Here is a 17,603-nt window from a genome sequence, read left to right as displayed (position 1 = left end):
TTCATAGAGAAGTACCTAGTGCTGGCTGTAGACGTACAACAGTACTTTAGTAAGTTTTTGAGTCAGTTGAGTAATGATGTTAGGGACGGGTACTGGCTGTGGATGTCCCGCAGTACCTGGACTCTGGACCCATTGTGAGGGAGAACGCTAGTAGGCGGGTACTGGCTGTGGATGACCCGCAGTACCTAGTGGCCAATTAAGATACTGTTTATCATGATAAATGTCGGTGACTAGTAAAGCTTTTCCTGAGCAGGTATTTCGCGCGCCGTACCCTTAATACCTATTAACAACCCAAGTTTAGCCGTGGCAGGATGCAACTTCGGTTGTAGTTTTGCGGGGTTCAGAGATAGATTGATAATACTCCGATAGAGTAAAGTTACTACTGTAAATTAAGTTATAGGTAGATAACTGTTGACTCCAAGTGATGCACTCTAGGTGAGTCGCTCCTTGTTTGAGGCACGTTTGGCGCTTGTAGCTGATTCTGACATGTTTTAATGATTCTCATAATAATAACATAAATCTAATTTTTGTTGAACTGGTTACTCAATTACTTTTTCTAAATTGATTTCAGATGTATTCTCTCGATCGACCACCTGACGAACTGCCATTACACATTGTCTACTGTTTGGGAGTGTAAATATATGTTTTTATAGTAGTTGATGTTTATTTGTTCTAAGTATAAACGAACGCCCCTACAGTAATTAAAAATTAAATAAAAAAAGCGTTTGATATATGAGCTTACTGTAAATTGAGTACCGGTCATTCCGGGTGAAGTCGGACTGTGGGGGCGACATGGGACAGACCATTATTGGTCAATCTTTCCGTGAAGATCATTTGATGCAACTCGTAAAAAAGTACCCAACTGTTATATTACCGTCAGTTAAGTTGAACATAGGGTGAGGATTTTATGAATTGATTTTTTTTCTTGGAATTTGAAAACTATAAAGGAGACCGTTGAATCTTGTATTCAACGGTCGAAGAAACAGCGGACAGTGCCTAACGACTTTACCCCTAACGACGGACGACAAGTCTAATCAGTAGGCCTGGGTAACACTGTGTTGAGTTGCGCTTTGGAGTTGTTGCCGCTCGCTGAGTTAATGAATTATAACTCATCGGTGAATGAATCGTAATTCAATTATTAAAGCGGATTAAAGCTATACCAAACCCTAGAGTGGACTGGAATTTTAACATTTGGAGTGTGGTCTTTCCAGCAACGGAACTGAGTTACTGAGTACCAAGCCATTTGCGCAGCACTGCTCCAACACTTAAAAATTCACTGAGTTACCTTTTCTGTAGAAACGATTGCTTAAAAATGCGGTTTTTCTAGTTTTTTGCCTGAAACGAGAAAAACCGGAAATTTTGAAGAAACTTTAAAATTCTTCAAACTGATGAGGTATTCAATGAGTTTTCCAAATACCTGGTCATATGCCTTTGCTTCCTCTGATCGTTTTTTTGGAAAACTTTTTTTTTCGAGAATAAAAACAAGAAAACTTTGTTTTGTTTTTGTCCTAAATTCAAAGGTAAAACGGGTATTCGAAAAATACTCCAAATGAAGAAAAAAACGACCAAACTATAAATACGCCCAGTAACCGGAATTAAAAGTAACTAAGTTATTCACAGCGACGAAGTTGGCGAATTTTCAAAGTAATTGATTATAAAGTTTCGCTAGTTCTGTTTGAAAAATATTTTTGGGAAAAAAACTAGAAAAAATTATTAGGGTTTCGTCCAAAATTCGAAGCTAAAAAAGTTTTTTAAAAAACCTTCAGAAAGCGGTTGAGAAGTGGAGTGTTCCAATAGAATGTAATTGATAATTTTTCAAAGAAAATACCTGAGTGTATAATGGAGAGCGATGAGGGTAGCGAATTTTCCAAATAATTTTTTGTAAACTTTTGCATTTTGGTCGTCTGCAAAGCGATGCATGAGGCCAATGTTGTAAGAAAATTAATGGTGTCGTTTTCGGCTGAAAATGGTTATCGGAAAAGAAGAAAAGCATCAGAAAATAATGAATTTTTGCGCTTTCGATTAAAAACTTTTAGTTTTGTGATTGGCTTTTCAGAAAACCTTAATAATTTTCCGGAAAAAATGGAAAAACTTATTTTCGTTTTTGTTCCGAATTCGACGCTGAAAAAGGTTTTTGTAAAATTCCTTCAGCTATAAATTTATCTTGTAATTTTTCGCGTAAAATACCTCCAGATTGTCAGTATTTTTAAGTGAAACTATTTAAAATAGAGCGTCTTTGAGTGTAAAGTTAAGCAAAAAAGAAATTCGATCAAAACTAAAAATCCACAGTTTTAAACCAACTCTGCACTCTTCAGAGGGATGGGGGTGATGAGTTTTTATAAACTTTCTATTATATTCTGTATTATTGATTTTGTTCGCTTTTTAATAAAAAAAATAGTTGATTTTGGTCCTAAATTTGAAGCTCAAAAAGAATGTCAATACTTTTTACGAATCGACGAAGGAGGTGAGTGTTGTAAGAACATTTATTTTAAAAATTTTCGCGGAATATCCTTAATTAATTAATAAGTGCCAGCAACGATCAACTGAGTTACTGCGTCAGTGCGTTGGGTTGGCGAACAAAGGCAGTTCCGCAACACTGCGCCAACTCCAAAAAAATGACGGAGTTTCCCAGGCCTACTAATCAGCACTCAAAATGATTCGAGCTCTTTTCGTACTAGTCTATGAATGAAATAAAGCACAAAATTTTGACAAACATCATATAATTTTCTCAACGATAATAAGGGCACATTTAGTAGTATAAATCAGAAGGGAAAACTATCTACTAATAAGGTCCTGTATAACTTGCAATAAGCAATAAGCAAAACCCATCCAAACCGATTATCATTTGGCTACGTTCACACTGTTACATATTAAAGATTACTAAACTAATTACAAAAATACCAAGGAAGCAAGCAGAAAGACGAAAGGGTTAATAATCTTTGTTCAAATTTTCTGCCATGGTATATTCGAAACCATTTTTGTTCTTTATAGCGTTCACATGGAAGGATTTGATCTGTTGGAATTTAATTTGGGGCACTGGTAAGACTGTTTGAGTTTGATGCAGTTTTTCTAAAATTTCCGGCTTCGGTTCCTCGGTATTATCCTCGGTGGGAATAGCTAACTGTTTTGCCCAGTTATCCTAAAAAACATTATTTCTGTGTAATTTACAGAACTATTTTCGGCGAAATCCGGAAAAGCGTACCAAAATATTCGTCAGCTGAGTATTTAGCTGCTTCAACAGCAATGTAACTGAATAGGCGTGCGTTCTGATAACAGAAGTTGTGGCTTGTTGCACTTGTTCCAAGTGAGCAGTCTAGAATAAATATTTATGTTTAAATCAAAGAAAACATTTTTTTAAATCTTGGGCCGAATAAATACTTCCAATCCGTTTAATGTGTTGATAATTTTTCTAAGTACCTTAACTACTGAATCAGCTACTCCAATAAACTTGTGCACCAACACAGCTACAGAGCGAGTTACATTTCGATTAACTTTCTTTGCAACCGAGGTGGTAAAATTAACCAAATGAACCATACGTCTAGCAGATTCACGGGTCAGCAACACAATTAGTTGCTCAACGTTTTCTGGACGAGCCTGATTTTCTGGTTCGTCTTTACTCAAGCTGGTCCACAACTCTTTACCTTTTTGGAAGGCCATTACTGGATCAGTTGCAACCTGTAGGAGCAAGGGCGTAAGCTTATTGTTAATTTGGTTTGTTCAAAGATTTACCAATTCAGCAACATAAATTAAAACGTGTACAGCTTCAGCACTGTGTTCCTTTAGAGCTTTAACTTCTGCAATTGTTCTTCGGGTAAGTCGTCGCTTCAATTTCCTTCCAAGTCTATCTACATGTTGAATGGTGTGAATAGCTTTGCCGCCTTTTCCACTTGGTTGGTTGACTTCTGGACAAAAGTGTACAATGAAAAGACAGTTTTTCGCATCTCGTTTATAGTATTTAGCACTAAGCTTAATAATATTTAATTTATTATTATTAATCGTGTTAAGGACGTTTACACTACCTTTATCTTGGTCATCTGGTGGTAGATATTTGTCAACGTACTTATCAGCAACAGTTAATGCACCATCTAAAGTGTCCGCAGCAAACACAGTATATTTACTTTCCAATACACTATTTCCGACTTGCTTAACTGAGTCTGCTCTCTTTAGAACTGGAGTTACAATTCTTTTGTTAACCTTTTCTTTGGCATATTGTTTGGTATTCCAATAAATCTGAAAGTATAACTGATTGGTTAACTTTTCTTTTTCATTTATTGTCAAGGACATTCATTTTTTCCTTCCGATGTTATATATGTAGTAATTTCAAAGGAGCGCTGATTAATTGGCATCGTAAATATAAGTTTAGATATTTGTTTTGAATTCGTTATTTTTTGCTATCCTAAACTTACCATTTCTGGTGGCAGATTAATTGATGGCACCTTTTCTTCCACAATATCTAAGGTTTTACATACAATTTTATCCACTTGTGAGAGTGGACCTTGGATTAGATAAATCGCGGGTCCTGCCGAATCAATTACTGAATACAAAGTGTTTTCAGCTTGGTCAAATGTCCAGGTAAAGAGGCTGTTTGATTTCTGGAAACAACATTTCACCAATTTAATATCGCAAAATAAAATGTTCTTTAGTATCACATTACTTGAAATGTTATATTGTTTTGTTCGAAAGTTTATTAGGTTTCGGGTTGTTTCCAGCTATGGAAAAACTTCTATATTACATTTTAAATCATTTATTCTTATTAAACCAGTTCTTAAAGCTTGAAACAAATATTTCCTTTTAAACAGTCGAAAAAATCTAATGGCGTTAAAGCATCTGCACATATTTTCTACTCAACGTAGTAATCACTACGATAATTTGATAATCATCAAACTTATCTAACATTGTCTCGCTCATTATTTTTTTTTTTTGTTTTCGTGCATTGAATTGAATTTAGGGATGTTCTTACCTTAATCCTTTGATAAATATTTTCGGCATAACTTAATCCGGTTTCCACAATGGGCAAATTGAAAATCCTAGTTACTGATTCCAATTCCGGCATGTTGAGGGTTCTTCTCTTACTTTGAACCACTAAAAATTGGCTTAAATTAGTCTGCTTATTTTGTTTTTCTGGGTAATATTAAAATAATAGATGCAATGCTTTCTATTTTCAAAATTCTGAAAATATATACATTTCTACTTAAGTGACTATATCAAAAAACTGAAGATATAATTGGACAGTGATCCAATTATGCTGTTCAAAAATTAACAACATTATTGATATAATATGAACATTTACAAGCGTGAAAAGTAAAAAAGAAACAAATTACTGAAATAGAAGCGAGTTTTACTGGGATCCAGTTTTAATAACATTAATAAAAACTACTGTGCAAAGCGGTGCAGACATTTTGCAGATGAAATCACTGAAAGCTTAAATAAAATGTGAAATTTAATTAAAACTTATTGGCGCTAAATAATTGAAAATATGATAATGAATAAATCGAAGGAATAAACAATAAACAAACAAAGGACTAAATGGATTAAATAAAATCAGTGTAATGTATCTTGTTCAGACCAACTAACATTTTACCTATAACAAATTCAGCAACCAAATATGGAAAATCGTTGAATGAAAAAGTGTTATTATTAACAAATATCATTCCGCTTATTTCACTTTAACTGTGCACGTATTTGCTTTATTTTTGTGAAAATGTGAGATTCAGCGAAACGACAGGTGAACATTGCATGCAATAAAAGGAACAATATCCAAGGTTTCATTGCCGCTGATTACAGGTTGTTTTAACGTTTTTTACGGTTCTACTGTAATACGATATTTGCCTGTTTCAATTATGTTTTTATGGATGAACATGGTGTATTAATGGAATTAATGGAAATTGGACATTAATGTCTATTCTAGTATTTGATTTAAATTGTTTTAATCATTCTAACATTATCTTTAATAAATCTAAACATTTTTGTTAGGCAATATGTAAGATAAATGCTGTAAAGAAAATGATAGTTCTACGTCTAAGTTTAACAAAACAGCATACGTGTTATTGGATCTTCCGTTTGAACTGAAGTAGATACATAGCGCACAATAATTGTCTTTGGTACAGTTTCTAAACTGGATTTATCTTGAACGATTACTGTTCTGATCGGTACTCTTCCGAATTTTCTCTTACGTCTGGCACGTTGCGACATACCTTTATTTTTCTAAAATAAATACATATAATTACTATTTATTGCGCAAGTTAAATAATAGTGCTTTACCTAACAAGTGAGGAAGTGATAAGCTTACACCGGTTAGGACTCGATAAAATCAACCAAAACGGAGTTTAATCAACAAACCATTCCCTCAGATGTTTTATACTTACAAAAGATAATTCAAATGTTATAAACATTTGAGAGATCAACTAAATTTACTATAAAGCAGTTTTTATATAGATATTGATAACATACTACACACCAATTAAAAATCATTGGTCATTGAAAGAACGTAAAGAAGCGTAACCCAGATTACTACACATAACACTACAGTATCAAAAAATATATCTAAATAGAAAAAGTGGAGCTTTTGGGGATACAAGTTTAAAAGTGAACAAGAGTGACAGTCTAAACCTACGCCTAAGAAATATTTTTATATTTCAGCAGAAAAGGAGAATGCGTCTGTGAAAAATCAATAAAAAGTAGTATGTTTGTGTTCCTATAGGATAGCAGAGTGAATTGAAAAATATATTTAAAAAAAGTTATGCACATTTTCAAAAACAAGATACCTTTTGTGAAGAAAATCCCATTTCCAACTTTTACAGTTTTGATCCTATTGCCGATTTAAGCCATACGATAGTGGATAAAAGTAAGTTTATTCAACTGCAAAATTTGCATTATACCCAATACAGCTAATGTTGAATTATTACTTAATTTGTATGGATTCTTAATTATTAAAAAATTAATCTTTATTATCAAAAACAAAATGTTTTCCTTCAATACCTCCATTTCCTCCATGAGAATGTACGTCTAAGAGTTACTTTCCTCTTTCAACTATATTTTGTCTCCAACCAAACTCGCTTTGAAAAATTCCAGTATAAAAATGTTTTAACATAGTTTAACAACATCAAATGTTTAAGGTAAAGTTTATAAATATTCTGCTTAATAACTGCAGATATGTAATAAAACATAGAAACCGAAAACCTTTCGAAGCATAATTAGCATTATATTTCTATTCAACAATTTGTGTTCAAATTGTGCAAATAGTTCTAATTAGGAGCTTAGCATGATATAAATACAAACTAATTCGCCAGTTAATTGAACACACATTTTTTTCCATCCAACAGCTCATACATTAAACTGAACTCAAAATACGTAAATTATGCTCCAATTGTGTTTTACTATTCAGAATGTTTCAAGGAAATACAATTGAATATATTAATATTCATACCTACCTTTTAATATATTATAAGTCACTACCATCACACAGTAACTAAATTCGCCGGAGAGCCTAAAACACTAAACTATAAAAGCATTTCTTTGATTTGAGCCTCGAGTTATCAAAAGTCATCGGTTTTATATCCAAATTAAACCAAAACAAATAAGTAACGTTTATATAAAGAACTTGCATCACCACCGAATGTAATTAGTGTCGCTCAAATTTTAATTTAAGCCAATTAAATTGTAATTAATAATAATTTTTTATTCTTTCCATTACAAACTAGCGTGCTACAACTAATTTACAAATTTTCAATTATTTCTGCGTATAGTAATTTCTTTTTGAACGTGAATTATTGATTATTGAACTAATTAACTACTGATAGTGTCTTATCATTATTGTGCATTTTATATATCATTTTTGCCATTGTGAATCAAACCGATATGTGAACTTTTTTTTGCACTACAAGTAACTACGTATAGCCAATGCATATTGATTTTAATTTCATGTTTTAAAGTGTTTATTTTATTATCTGTCATTTAACGGAATTTAAAGCGCATTTGATGCTTGCTCACATAATATTTTATAACTGTATTAAATCATGTATGTACTTTGGTATTTTGTTCTATTTAAATGCTCAGAAGAGTTTATTGTTTTGAAATAAAAATCATTATAAAACATAAAATAAATATATAAACTTTTAAGTCAGTCAATCTAAGCAAAGATTTGTTAAGGACAAGTCTCAATAGACTCGTACCGAGTAAGGTCGTAATTTTCGCATTGTATCTAAACTTTATAAAATGCTTCTATGAAAATGGCTTATGTAAATTTGATGAAGAAGTTGGCAAAAATATTCAGCTTAATTATTAACTCTGGCATTTATTATGTATTAGCTCGTGTTATTATACGCCCCATTCTAATTGATGTTACACAACCTCCGACGGGTCTGCATAGTTGACCTTTTCACAATAATATTTGGTTAATGAGCGCTTTTTTTGAAACTGACTAATTTATCTCAAAGTCTATTTAAGATAAGAGCGTTCCAGTTTCGTTGAATCACGTTGTTCCAAAGTCTGGCTGATGTCTGAACAATACAATGTTTTATCCCTTCAACCGGATGAAATTAGGTGATAAATAAACCATATTGATTCAAATGCATTTAGATAAAAGGTATGTTTACTTGTTTGTTGAATCGCGCTCTGGATTTGTCCAGCGGAAAATTAAAAGCGCCGTTAACAACTTAAAATGTTTATTGCCAAGAGTTTGATTAAACCAGTGGACTTTCGGAGTCAAAAAAACTTATCAAATTATCCCACTGTTGTCAATCCTACAAAACCACGGAATGATATTATAAACATGACGATAATGAAAATGGGATAAGTTTGAACGCTTGGAATGCAATGTCGTGTGGAAGTATCCGGTTTGGGTTTTAAAAATTCTGTAGATACCAGTTTTTAATGCTTGTAAGGGAACTGTTGCAACTGAAGTTGATGAATATTTATTTAAATTAATAAAGCGTGAGTTTTGAACTCATTAAAAATTAAATGCTGATGAAGAAGCTGTTTTGCAGCAGCTTATGAAATAGCATTTAGCAATTCTATTGTAAGTTTCGATGGAGTCTCACCCACTAAAAGGCAAATTTGCACGTGTAGAAAACATTTCGTTACCTGAAATGGTTCTTGAATGTAAACTTCCAGTTAAGTTTACAGTAACTAGATTTAACTGGAATTGAAATCAGTTGTGACGCTTCCGCATTTACCGTTCCGACCCTCTTCAAAACTTTCCCGTTTGACGTTAATATAATTTAAAACAATACGACTTCATATCTTCATCCTTGGTTGATTTCATCTTGCAGGTTGAGAATACATAATTAAATATAATTCAATAGTGACAATGAACCTCGCTATTTCATTTTACAAGTTATTCGGGGATGAAGATATTGGCACTAAGAGATTGACAAATAATAATTCACAAGATAAAGTTGAAGCTGAAGTTGGAAAATATGTAATTTTTAAATCTTTTCATATCGATTTTCCAGCATTTTGGTATTTGAACCTTCGGCATAACGAAGGTGACTTTCAGCTACTTGAATGTATGCAGGAATTGTTGTACATAATGTAAACAAATGGTCATGTTTGTTACAGCTAATACCGTACGTTGATTATGTTATCAGGGTTTTTATAACTGACTTGCACAATATGATTAAATTAAGGAGCAATCTCGGACACACTAACATTTGAAATTATAATATTTAATATCGAGATTTTTATTTCAATTAAGAACTTTTAAGAGCAATTTTTTTGTTTGGAACTGCTGTTGCGTCAGGTTTTGAATTCGACTTTTTCGTAACGGGTTTAGTTATCGAAGGTAAAGGATAGATCAACATGAATCGCTGTTAAGCAGATTTAAAGTCATCATTTCAATCAGTTCGTTATTTAGTTTGAATATATTTTTTCAGTTGAAATAATCTCGGGAACTCTTAGTAAGCAGGGTTCAACTTATAGTTGACTTATAGAGACTATTTTCAAACGTAATACTTGATTGGTTTTCTGCAGCTACTTTTTAGGATTAATAGTCGGCTGAAGCAACTCAAAATACGGAGCAAGTTGCGGAATCTTGAACGTTTAAAACAGTGAAAATAAATATTTGCCCAAATCGAACAGAAAAAAATTGAACACTGCAGATGAATGAAATACATATTTCTAAATGAATTAATATAGAGCGTTTACCGCGAAAACCGGCGTATCTCAAAACACCATAAAATGTTAAATGTTACGCAACTGGCATAGTAATTCTTAATCTAACTATCATTCAACTTACTTTATTATTGAGAGCTGATTATGGTCTATGAGTTATTAGTGATGAGGTAATAGTTACGTACTTACTCTTTTTAAGATGATGATGTGTATATGTCCTAAACACAACACTTCAAACTTCCAAGTGTAATCGTTGAATATGGCTGCTCACAGCAGCCCTCTGACACCAGATTAGGCTTGACCCCCGATAACATTAGTTAACGTGTTTTGATTTAAGTTTACATGCAGTCAGATAATGTAGCCGGACTCGCAAAAAGTCAATAAAGAATGAGCGCATGATTTCACATACAACAGTCTTTTTTCCCTTCTTTCAGCCAGTTCATTCACAAATCGTATATTTATGATATAGAAAATTGCTTAAAAATAGAATGATAAACTTAGTGTTGTACCCTGTGATATTTACAATATATTCTGTACAAAAAACTATCTCCTAAGCAGCAGCATTTAGCTCAGTAATATTGTGTACGTAATTTAAAAAAATCAAAATGAATTAAGTTTGTTTTTTCATTTTTAGTTGTTATATAATTTTGAGAGTGCTTGTGAACCATTCGCTAAACCCCGGGCATGTTGCCCTAAAATTACTTGATATACTCACTAAATCATAAAGTTAACTGCCCAAAAGTTTGAACATTCAGCACGCGGAAAGCGGTTAATTTGGACGGGATTTAAAGGAAATTTTTGGGCCCAAATTGCCTTACGAGAGTGGTAGTGAAGCATTGAGCACAATTAAAAACAATCTCATACTAACATTAACTTATTGATGGCATGCGGCAAAATGATTTCCAATTAAAACACTAACTACATTGTAAATATGTTTTGTATTTATATGTATAGTTTGAAGAGGCATTGGATGAATGCGCTTTTGAAATTATATGAAAATGCGGCTGGAAACAATCCGTCCCCATACATAAAATTGCTAGATTTGCGCTTAGCGTATACCTATTCACAAATGTAGTGGAAATAATAGAGTTCTGAGATAATTCCCATACAATTTAAAGTTGGTTATTGCCAAAGAAATCCAAGAAGCCAGAATAATTTATTTATCCCCTTAACAAGGTATTAAATAAGTTATTAAATTTGGTCGCGTAATGCCTGTCTACCACTTTAGTAACAATATTTAAGCATTGCTGACTAAAAACCCAGTTTAGCAGTTATTTAATTTAATTAATATAAACTGAACTATAGTTGAGGGAATCCAAGCATAGATTGCTCTAGTTTTAATGAGTTCATATTTGTTTTGCAACTATGTATGAAATGCACGCTTACTGCATCAGCAAATTTAGCTCAAAACAATAGCTTTTGAAAATTTAACACTGTTTAATTCGGGTCAGTTTACCACAACACATTTGTAGAAAATGCAGTGGGCCGTGGGCGTTATATTTCTTGTTGGATTTTGCGTAGGTAAGTAATTTTATTTAATCTGTCATTTATCTGAGAAAACGGATTGTTTCCTTTTTATTGCTTAAAATGTAGCTTTATACTGGAACATTCCTTTTCTAATTCAGCCATTTATTTTTGCCCCTGCAGGCACAATTTCAAGTCGAGCATTAGAGGAAAGCCAGCAGGATGCAGAAGAAAAACTTTCTGACTGTGTTGCAGTTTGCAATTCGCATAAAAATGAGTCAAACTTCAGCAACTCACATTATTGCGAATGCACTTTCAATGGCAAAGGTATGTATTGATCTAAAACATGATAGTTAAAAGTGAAAAAGTGTAATCTAAAACTCTCTAACACTGCTTTTAATTTAGGGCCGCAAATTCGGAGCAAACGCAGAATAAAACCAAAATTAACAAAACGTGAAACAGTTCAGGATTTAGTTAAAAAGATTAAGCAAATGAAGGCAGATGGTTTGAGAGCAAGTGCCGTATCGATAAGGCCGAGACAGTTTGAACATTTCAAGAAACCAATCAACAAACATAACGTGCTACATAAAAAAGCAGAATCGTCAATAGGCAGAAATGCATTGTAAGTATTGTGATAATAAACAGAACTGGGAAAGAACAGGGTTCTGTGTTGTCAGTTTTCTTGTACTTACTAATCAACATTTGTAAAATATAACAAATTTTCAGGCACAAAAACTTTGAAAATCGTTTAAAGGAATTGAGAGCGCGAGTATCAAACCGTCCATTACTAAAATCTCGAGCAAATAATGAACCAGAAGAAAAATCAAATTTATTAAATCAATTCAAAATCAGACAAGAGGAGTTATTGGAAAAGTTGAAAAAAGCAACGTCAGCTTCTGCTCGTCAAAGTAATAACAATGCCAACAAAATGGGTTCCGTAAATTTTTTGCAAAACCGCATTAACCTGCCCTCGCCTAAATTGGGATCTGGAATAAAAAGTTTACGAATGGAACAACGTTCGAAAACTGATAGCTCAGATTTAGCATCACCCGAACCCAAGAGCACTACGGAGTCCCCGAAGAATAGTTCAATAAATGCTGTCAAGTCAACTACTACAAATTTGCCTGCAACAATAACCAACAACAATAACAATGCAGATGATGATAAGAATGTGGATACTAAAAATGAAAGTGCGAAAAAATCTGATACTTTACCAATGGCCATTGAGCGGCTTAAAGAGAAGCAAAAAGAAACAGTGCTGAAAATTAAGGACAAAATTTCGCAAAACAAATCCAAGTCAAGCAATTGAAAGCCATTCAAAGAGATGTGAGGATATTTTTTTAAACATGTTTGTATTTTTTAATAAATAAAACTATTTAGAAACACCGAACAAAGAATTTTCAATTTTACAATATTTAAGAGTATCTAACTATACTTTATCTTAAAATGAATCCCTAATTGTTCAAACACAAATGGAATTTAAAAAAAATGCCATTTGTATAAATCAAAATATAATAAGGCTTGCGCGGTTAGTTCCAAATGCATTGGCAATATTTACTTTTTGTGTGAAACTTTGTGAAAAAACCAACTGATTAAAGATGGAAAAAATGTTACGCACATAATAGTGACAGAAAATATTAATAATCAAGTTACAATTTACTACTGCAATATTAAATTGTCTATAAATCAAAGTCAAAATATTGTTAAATAATGTCGATTGATCTGAACAGTTTTGAAAAGAATCCAACATCTTAATTAAATTTTGAGCAGTTGTAACTATTGAACCTATTGAAAATTATTCATTAAACTGAAAATTAATCAGTGAGTAGTAACTAGACATCGGTAGGCGCCGAAAAGCTGGAAATGAAATGGAGCAATCATACAATTTTGTACCAATAACTGAATTTATGCTTTTTTGGGTGCATTTAGCTAGCTTTAACTATTTAATTAAAAAATCCCTAACAGCGAAATATGCTTGTAATTCAGCTGTCTCGTAGGAAAATAACATCATTAAATTTTAATGGGATTTTGAGCGTGACCAATTAAAACTATTTTACTAAATACTTTTATAAGAGTATTTTCAATCTAAACCTATGTAACAACGGCGCCATTAAAATAACTTTCTTATTAAGAAAAATATGGAAATTGTCAGTTCATCCATTGCCAATTTGCTCTTGAAATTTTACGACACTTCAACCCATCCAAGCCTAAAGACTTACGCCAAGCTTTATTATTATGTTGTACAATTGGTATTTAAATAAAACCAACTTATATCGAATGTTACAATCCAATTGAAAACTATATCAGAAATCGTTGACGTTTGAGCGAGTAATTACAATATAACTCGAATGTCTCTGATCAATTGAAACTATTTGAAATAGTTTTCAATTCCCTTGAAAGAGAGTTCGAAAGTTTGACGTCGACTTTATTTTTCCAATTAGAGTTGAAATTAGTCGCAGAATATTTTACAAATCTTTTGCGGAGTTTTTAAGCAAAAGGTATCAAACAGAATCACATCGCTTGTTAGATAGGGATCTTAATTCGACTTTAATGGAAGTTCTTGCAAATTACTATTCTTTGCCTGTTTCGCTTCGCATCACAAGGCATTTGTCTTTTGCAGATTTAATACTTCGTCTAATGACACAATTATTCCCTGCATCGACGTCCTTTTGCCATGTCCTGGAGGATTTTACATGAAAAGTACATCGGCATAAAAAGGACTTGCTATATTTCCAACAAATTTCGAAAGGAAATATCATAAAGACCAAATCATTGTCTATGAATAGTTAAGATTAAACACACACTCCAAACTTCACTTAACTAATAAATCGTTTTTCCCAATAGATTATCCTTTCGGTTTCGGAAGCTACGTTGAAATTCCTTTTGTCATAGTTTGAGCAGACAAACAATATTTCTATCAACTATGTATTAAAACTTGCAAATATTCGTGAAGTTTCTGGCAGGTTTCCTTCTGTTATTAAATGTTAATTCCCGCATTCATTAAGAGCAGTTCTCTTTGGGGTCCTCTAAAATTAATAACTTGAAATATTCGCCTTCTTACGTTAGTCTAGCGTGAATATAGATCAAAACAGATTACTTGGTGGGAAACTATCTCTCTTTCTGCTAGTCAGACACGATTATGTCGCTTTATGAGTGTTTATTGTCATTCGGCTATATTTTATCTCTTTATTTCTCGTTTGTGGCGTCAAATAAATTTAAAGCGAGAGTGGTAAAACCCGTGCCTGCATTATTATCTGTCTCCTCTCATGAGAATGGTTATAATCTCTTTTGTAGTTATTATGTCAGATGTATGTACGCAAAAAGATAACATCGTCTGCAGAAATAATGCTCTATGTAGAATTTAATAGGTTAAAAGCGTCTATATAATGCTTTCACTTGAAAATGCTATCAATTTCGCCGCTACTAGAAACACATGCCGGAATGGAACAATAGAAATAACAGAAACGTTAAGTGGACCTAAAATATACGACAAAACAAATCCAATTTCAGAACGAAAACAAAGTTTTAGGGCTCGGAAATTCGGGTTTAGTTTTCCATTTTCCTCGTGACGCTTTTCCATATTTTCATCATTAAGATAAATTAAATCGTACGGTTTTGTCCTAAACTTCCCTTTCGGCCAACCGTTCCATTTCACACGAATGGCTAAGCTATTGTTAAGTATTCTCGTTCAGAATGTGTTAAATTTTTGTTGTGATTGAAAAGAAAATCAATGTTAAAATGTCATGTGCTTCCACACGATTGGAAGCTTATTTTTTACGGTTAAAGTCGAGGAAAATATTGCCACAGTGCTGAAACTGCAAATTATTAAGTCTAAAGAAGTCGGCCAATTTACATTATTTCGCTATGAAAATGTTGGTTAATTTCTATAAAGTATGTTTCAGCTGTGTGAGCTTCAGGTCTGAAATTAAATTGAATTTGAATGGGTTTGATGTTTGATTTTTTGCATTATACTTTCACTTATACGAACATTATAGTATTGAAGAGTTTCCCCAAAAGGGCACCCACTGATTAGTCATTTTGAAGCCCTGCTTCCTATTCCTGCGAAGCATGCTTCCTATTCACTTTACCAGAAATTGTGCCTGAGTTAGGGTCCAATTTGACAATAGATGAGAACGTTTTAGGTAGGATTGCCAGATTAAATAACGCTATAACTAAATTAATTTAAATGAAAATTATGGATTTCTGAAAATGCTGTTGTCAATTATCATATTAACAAAATATTTGCCTTGATTCAAAATGAAACTTCAGGTAAATGCAGTATAGGGATATATTAACATCTATTTAAAATATATACATATAAAACTTAATAACAATTTAAACAACCAGTTTGGTCTAAAAATGTTTATGTGCAGTGACCCTCTGCGTGTTCAGGATATAGAGAGCTCTGAATTCAATCACGCTCTTCTTGCTAAGTACAAAAACCTACTGAAGAGCTTGAAGAAGGCAAGTCTTCATCAAAAATTCCTTTTGATAACAAATACTTGCGATAACTAGCAATTGAGTGGGAGGATCATTTTTCACTTTTATCTAAAGTTGATCATCTTGTGCATATTGAAAAGCAAAGATTTAGGTGATGTTACAGAGATATTTTGCCTTAAGGCCCAAGATAGTTATATCTATTGCTTGGTTTCTATATACGTAGGCCCTTTGTTAGTACTTTGAGAATATGCGATCAATTAAAGTTAAACGGGTTAAAAAAATGGACTTAAAATATGTAAAACTTGACTTCGAAAATTAGAACGTTAGAACTTTTTATTTATAGCTAATTAATCTGAACTAAATCAGGTAAAAACACTCACTGAATCAGGGCCGGTTTAAAAACGCGAATAAAAAGGAAGCTCTGAGTACATCCTAACTAATTGAGCGTTGTCCTACTGTTTATGTCGGTAATGAATTGAGGATGACCTGACCGATCGATCAATTCTCCGCTCTGGATGGAAAAATGCCGATAAGACATGTATTCCGGAGGCACAGTGGGTTGGTCGCGTTTTAATGCCCTTCGCTGTTTTTTGATCTAAATTTAAAAATGATGTGAAAGGTTTGGACTTTACATTTTGTGTGCATTTTGAAATCCTGCATATAATTTTGGCTCACCTTCAAGTAGCCCAGGATTGAAACTAGAACAATGAAAACAACGACTCCCATACAGCATCCGATAATTAACCCAAGTCTTCTCGTTAGTATTGACTGGGATCCGGTGGAATGATCGTGTAAGACACTTAAATCAGGTGCTCCCAAAGTTAGAACCTGAAAATTAAAAAAATGACTCTAAAATAGTTTTTATATTAGTCAAAGATGCAAAATCGGAATGAGATGGAAATTTATTTCAACTTGAGTTTTTGTTATTATCTGAATCGCAAATTCAGTTGATTTTTTCATTCTCTATCACTGTTAAAAATGTTAGTTTATTTAGTTTCTATAGTTTAGGAAACCTACCTCTGTGCATTTGCTAGTGGTTGAATCTACTAAAACTGGCAAAATATTGTCCTGAAACACGTGAAATCCGTCTTTCCGACTATCGGTACTATTTGCCATTGTTGGTTTCTTAAATGCTAATCGGGACTGAGCAGTTGCTCTTCGTCGTGATGAAATCCAATGTCCTAATGCTAGTACGCAAATTCGATATCTTATTCCGGGATAAAGATGAGTCAGTTTCAGTGACCGAGCTGACTGATCGAGCATTTTTCCTCTCACCTAAAATAAACGGGAAATTCTACATTCGATTGCTAAACTAATCTGATCGAAATACAATCATCAATTTATACATCGAATTGCGAATGAATATATAAATATTTCACATATATAATATGGGCAAATTTTATCAATTAAACTAGTGCAACATTCTAGAATTTACCCAACTGATAATATATTATTCCAAAAGTTAATTTTATATAAAACAACTGTACTAGAAAAAGAAAGCTGCAAGAGTAATCTAGTGGATGACTGTGGACCATTTACGATGAGATATGAGAAAGAGTGTTTATTGGATGATTTACTTCAGGATCTTA

At 32.9% G+C, this 17,603-nt stretch overlaps 3 protein-coding genes and 1 long non-coding RNA gene across 13 annotated transcripts in view; 2 read left to right on the top strand and 2 right to left on the bottom strand.

Moving 5' to 3' along the window:
* LOC125502603 overlaps positions 1 to 655 on the top strand; it is a 1,602-nt gene extending 947 nt beyond the window's left edge. The window contains exon 2 of one of the 2 annotated variants that reach the window (XR_007280371.1): positions 572 to 655. This is a non-coding gene — a long non-coding RNA (uncharacterized LOC125502603). Of the gene's footprint in view, positions 1 to 83 lie in introns of both variants that reach the window. The other variant, XR_007280372.1, reaches the window with a different exon arrangement.
* A 2,048-nt stretch (positions 656 to 2,703) lies between these two features.
* On the bottom strand, positions 2,704 to 10,407 carry LOC109537568 (lipid storage droplets surface-binding protein 1). Of its 9 annotated transcripts, none has more exons than XM_048661309.1 (9): positions 7,431 to 7,566; positions 6,042 to 6,204; positions 4,961 to 5,082; positions 4,407 to 4,592; positions 4,020 to 4,230; positions 3,730 to 3,899; positions 3,418 to 3,675; positions 3,203 to 3,313; positions 2,704 to 3,139 (listed from the first exon to the last, which is right to left on the bottom strand). In XM_048661309.1, the coding sequence occupies exons 2-9, from the start codon at positions 6,190 to 6,192 to the stop codon at positions 2,930 to 2,932; spliced, it is 1,419 nt and encodes a 472-aa protein (XP_048517266.1). In that variant the 5' UTR covers positions 6,193 to 6,204; positions 7,431 to 7,566; the 3' UTR covers positions 2,704 to 2,929. The 9 variants fall into 9 exon arrangements, with proteins under 9 accessions (XP_048517266.1, XP_048517265.1, XP_048517270.1 ...); XM_048661308.1 differs by having other exon boundaries at positions 3,730 to 3,902; positions 7,431 to 7,555; XM_048661313.1 differs by lacking the exons at positions 6,042 to 6,204; positions 7,431 to 7,566 and adding an exon at positions 10,300 to 10,407 and having other exon boundaries at positions 3,730 to 3,902.
* Positions 10,408 to 11,457: 1,050 nt separating this feature from the next.
* LOC109543379 (putative uncharacterized protein DDB_G0290989) lies at positions 11,458 to 12,961 on the top strand. Its single transcript, XM_019913066.2, has 4 exons — positions 11,458 to 11,631; positions 11,758 to 11,901; positions 11,980 to 12,196; positions 12,301 to 12,961. Exons 1-4 carry the CDS (start codon positions 11,586 to 11,588, stop codon positions 12,881 to 12,883), a joined length of 990 nt encoding a protein of 329 aa, XP_019768625.2. The 5' UTR covers positions 11,458 to 11,585; the 3' UTR covers positions 12,884 to 12,961.
* Positions 12,962 to 15,846: 2,885 nt separating this feature from the next.
* LOC109543378 (protein artichoke-like) overlaps positions 15,847 to 17,603 on the bottom strand; it is a 52,080-nt gene continuing 50,323 nt past the window's right edge. Inside the window, exons 9-11 of the mRNA XM_048670236.1 lie at positions 17,032 to 17,289; positions 16,690 to 16,842; positions 15,847 to 16,609 (exon numbers count right to left, since the gene is read on the bottom strand). Coding sequence (XP_048526193.1) covers positions 16,451 to 16,609; positions 16,690 to 16,842; positions 17,032 to 17,289 — 570 coding nt within the window. The 3' untranslated portion in view covers positions 15,847 to 16,450. The remainder of the gene's footprint in view (positions 16,610 to 16,689; positions 16,843 to 17,031; positions 17,290 to 17,603) is intronic.

The sequence above is a fragment of the Dendroctonus ponderosae genome, unplaced genomic scaffold (genome assembly GCF_020466585.1).
Source record: "Dendroctonus ponderosae isolate FM_Combo_2020 unplaced genomic scaffold, Dpon_F_20191213v2 Dpon_F_20191213_1, whole genome shotgun sequence".
Lineage (NCBI taxonomy): Eukaryota > Metazoa > Arthropoda > Insecta > Coleoptera > Curculionidae > Dendroctonus > Dendroctonus ponderosae.
This window is presented reverse-complemented; position numbering and strand designations above follow the sequence as displayed.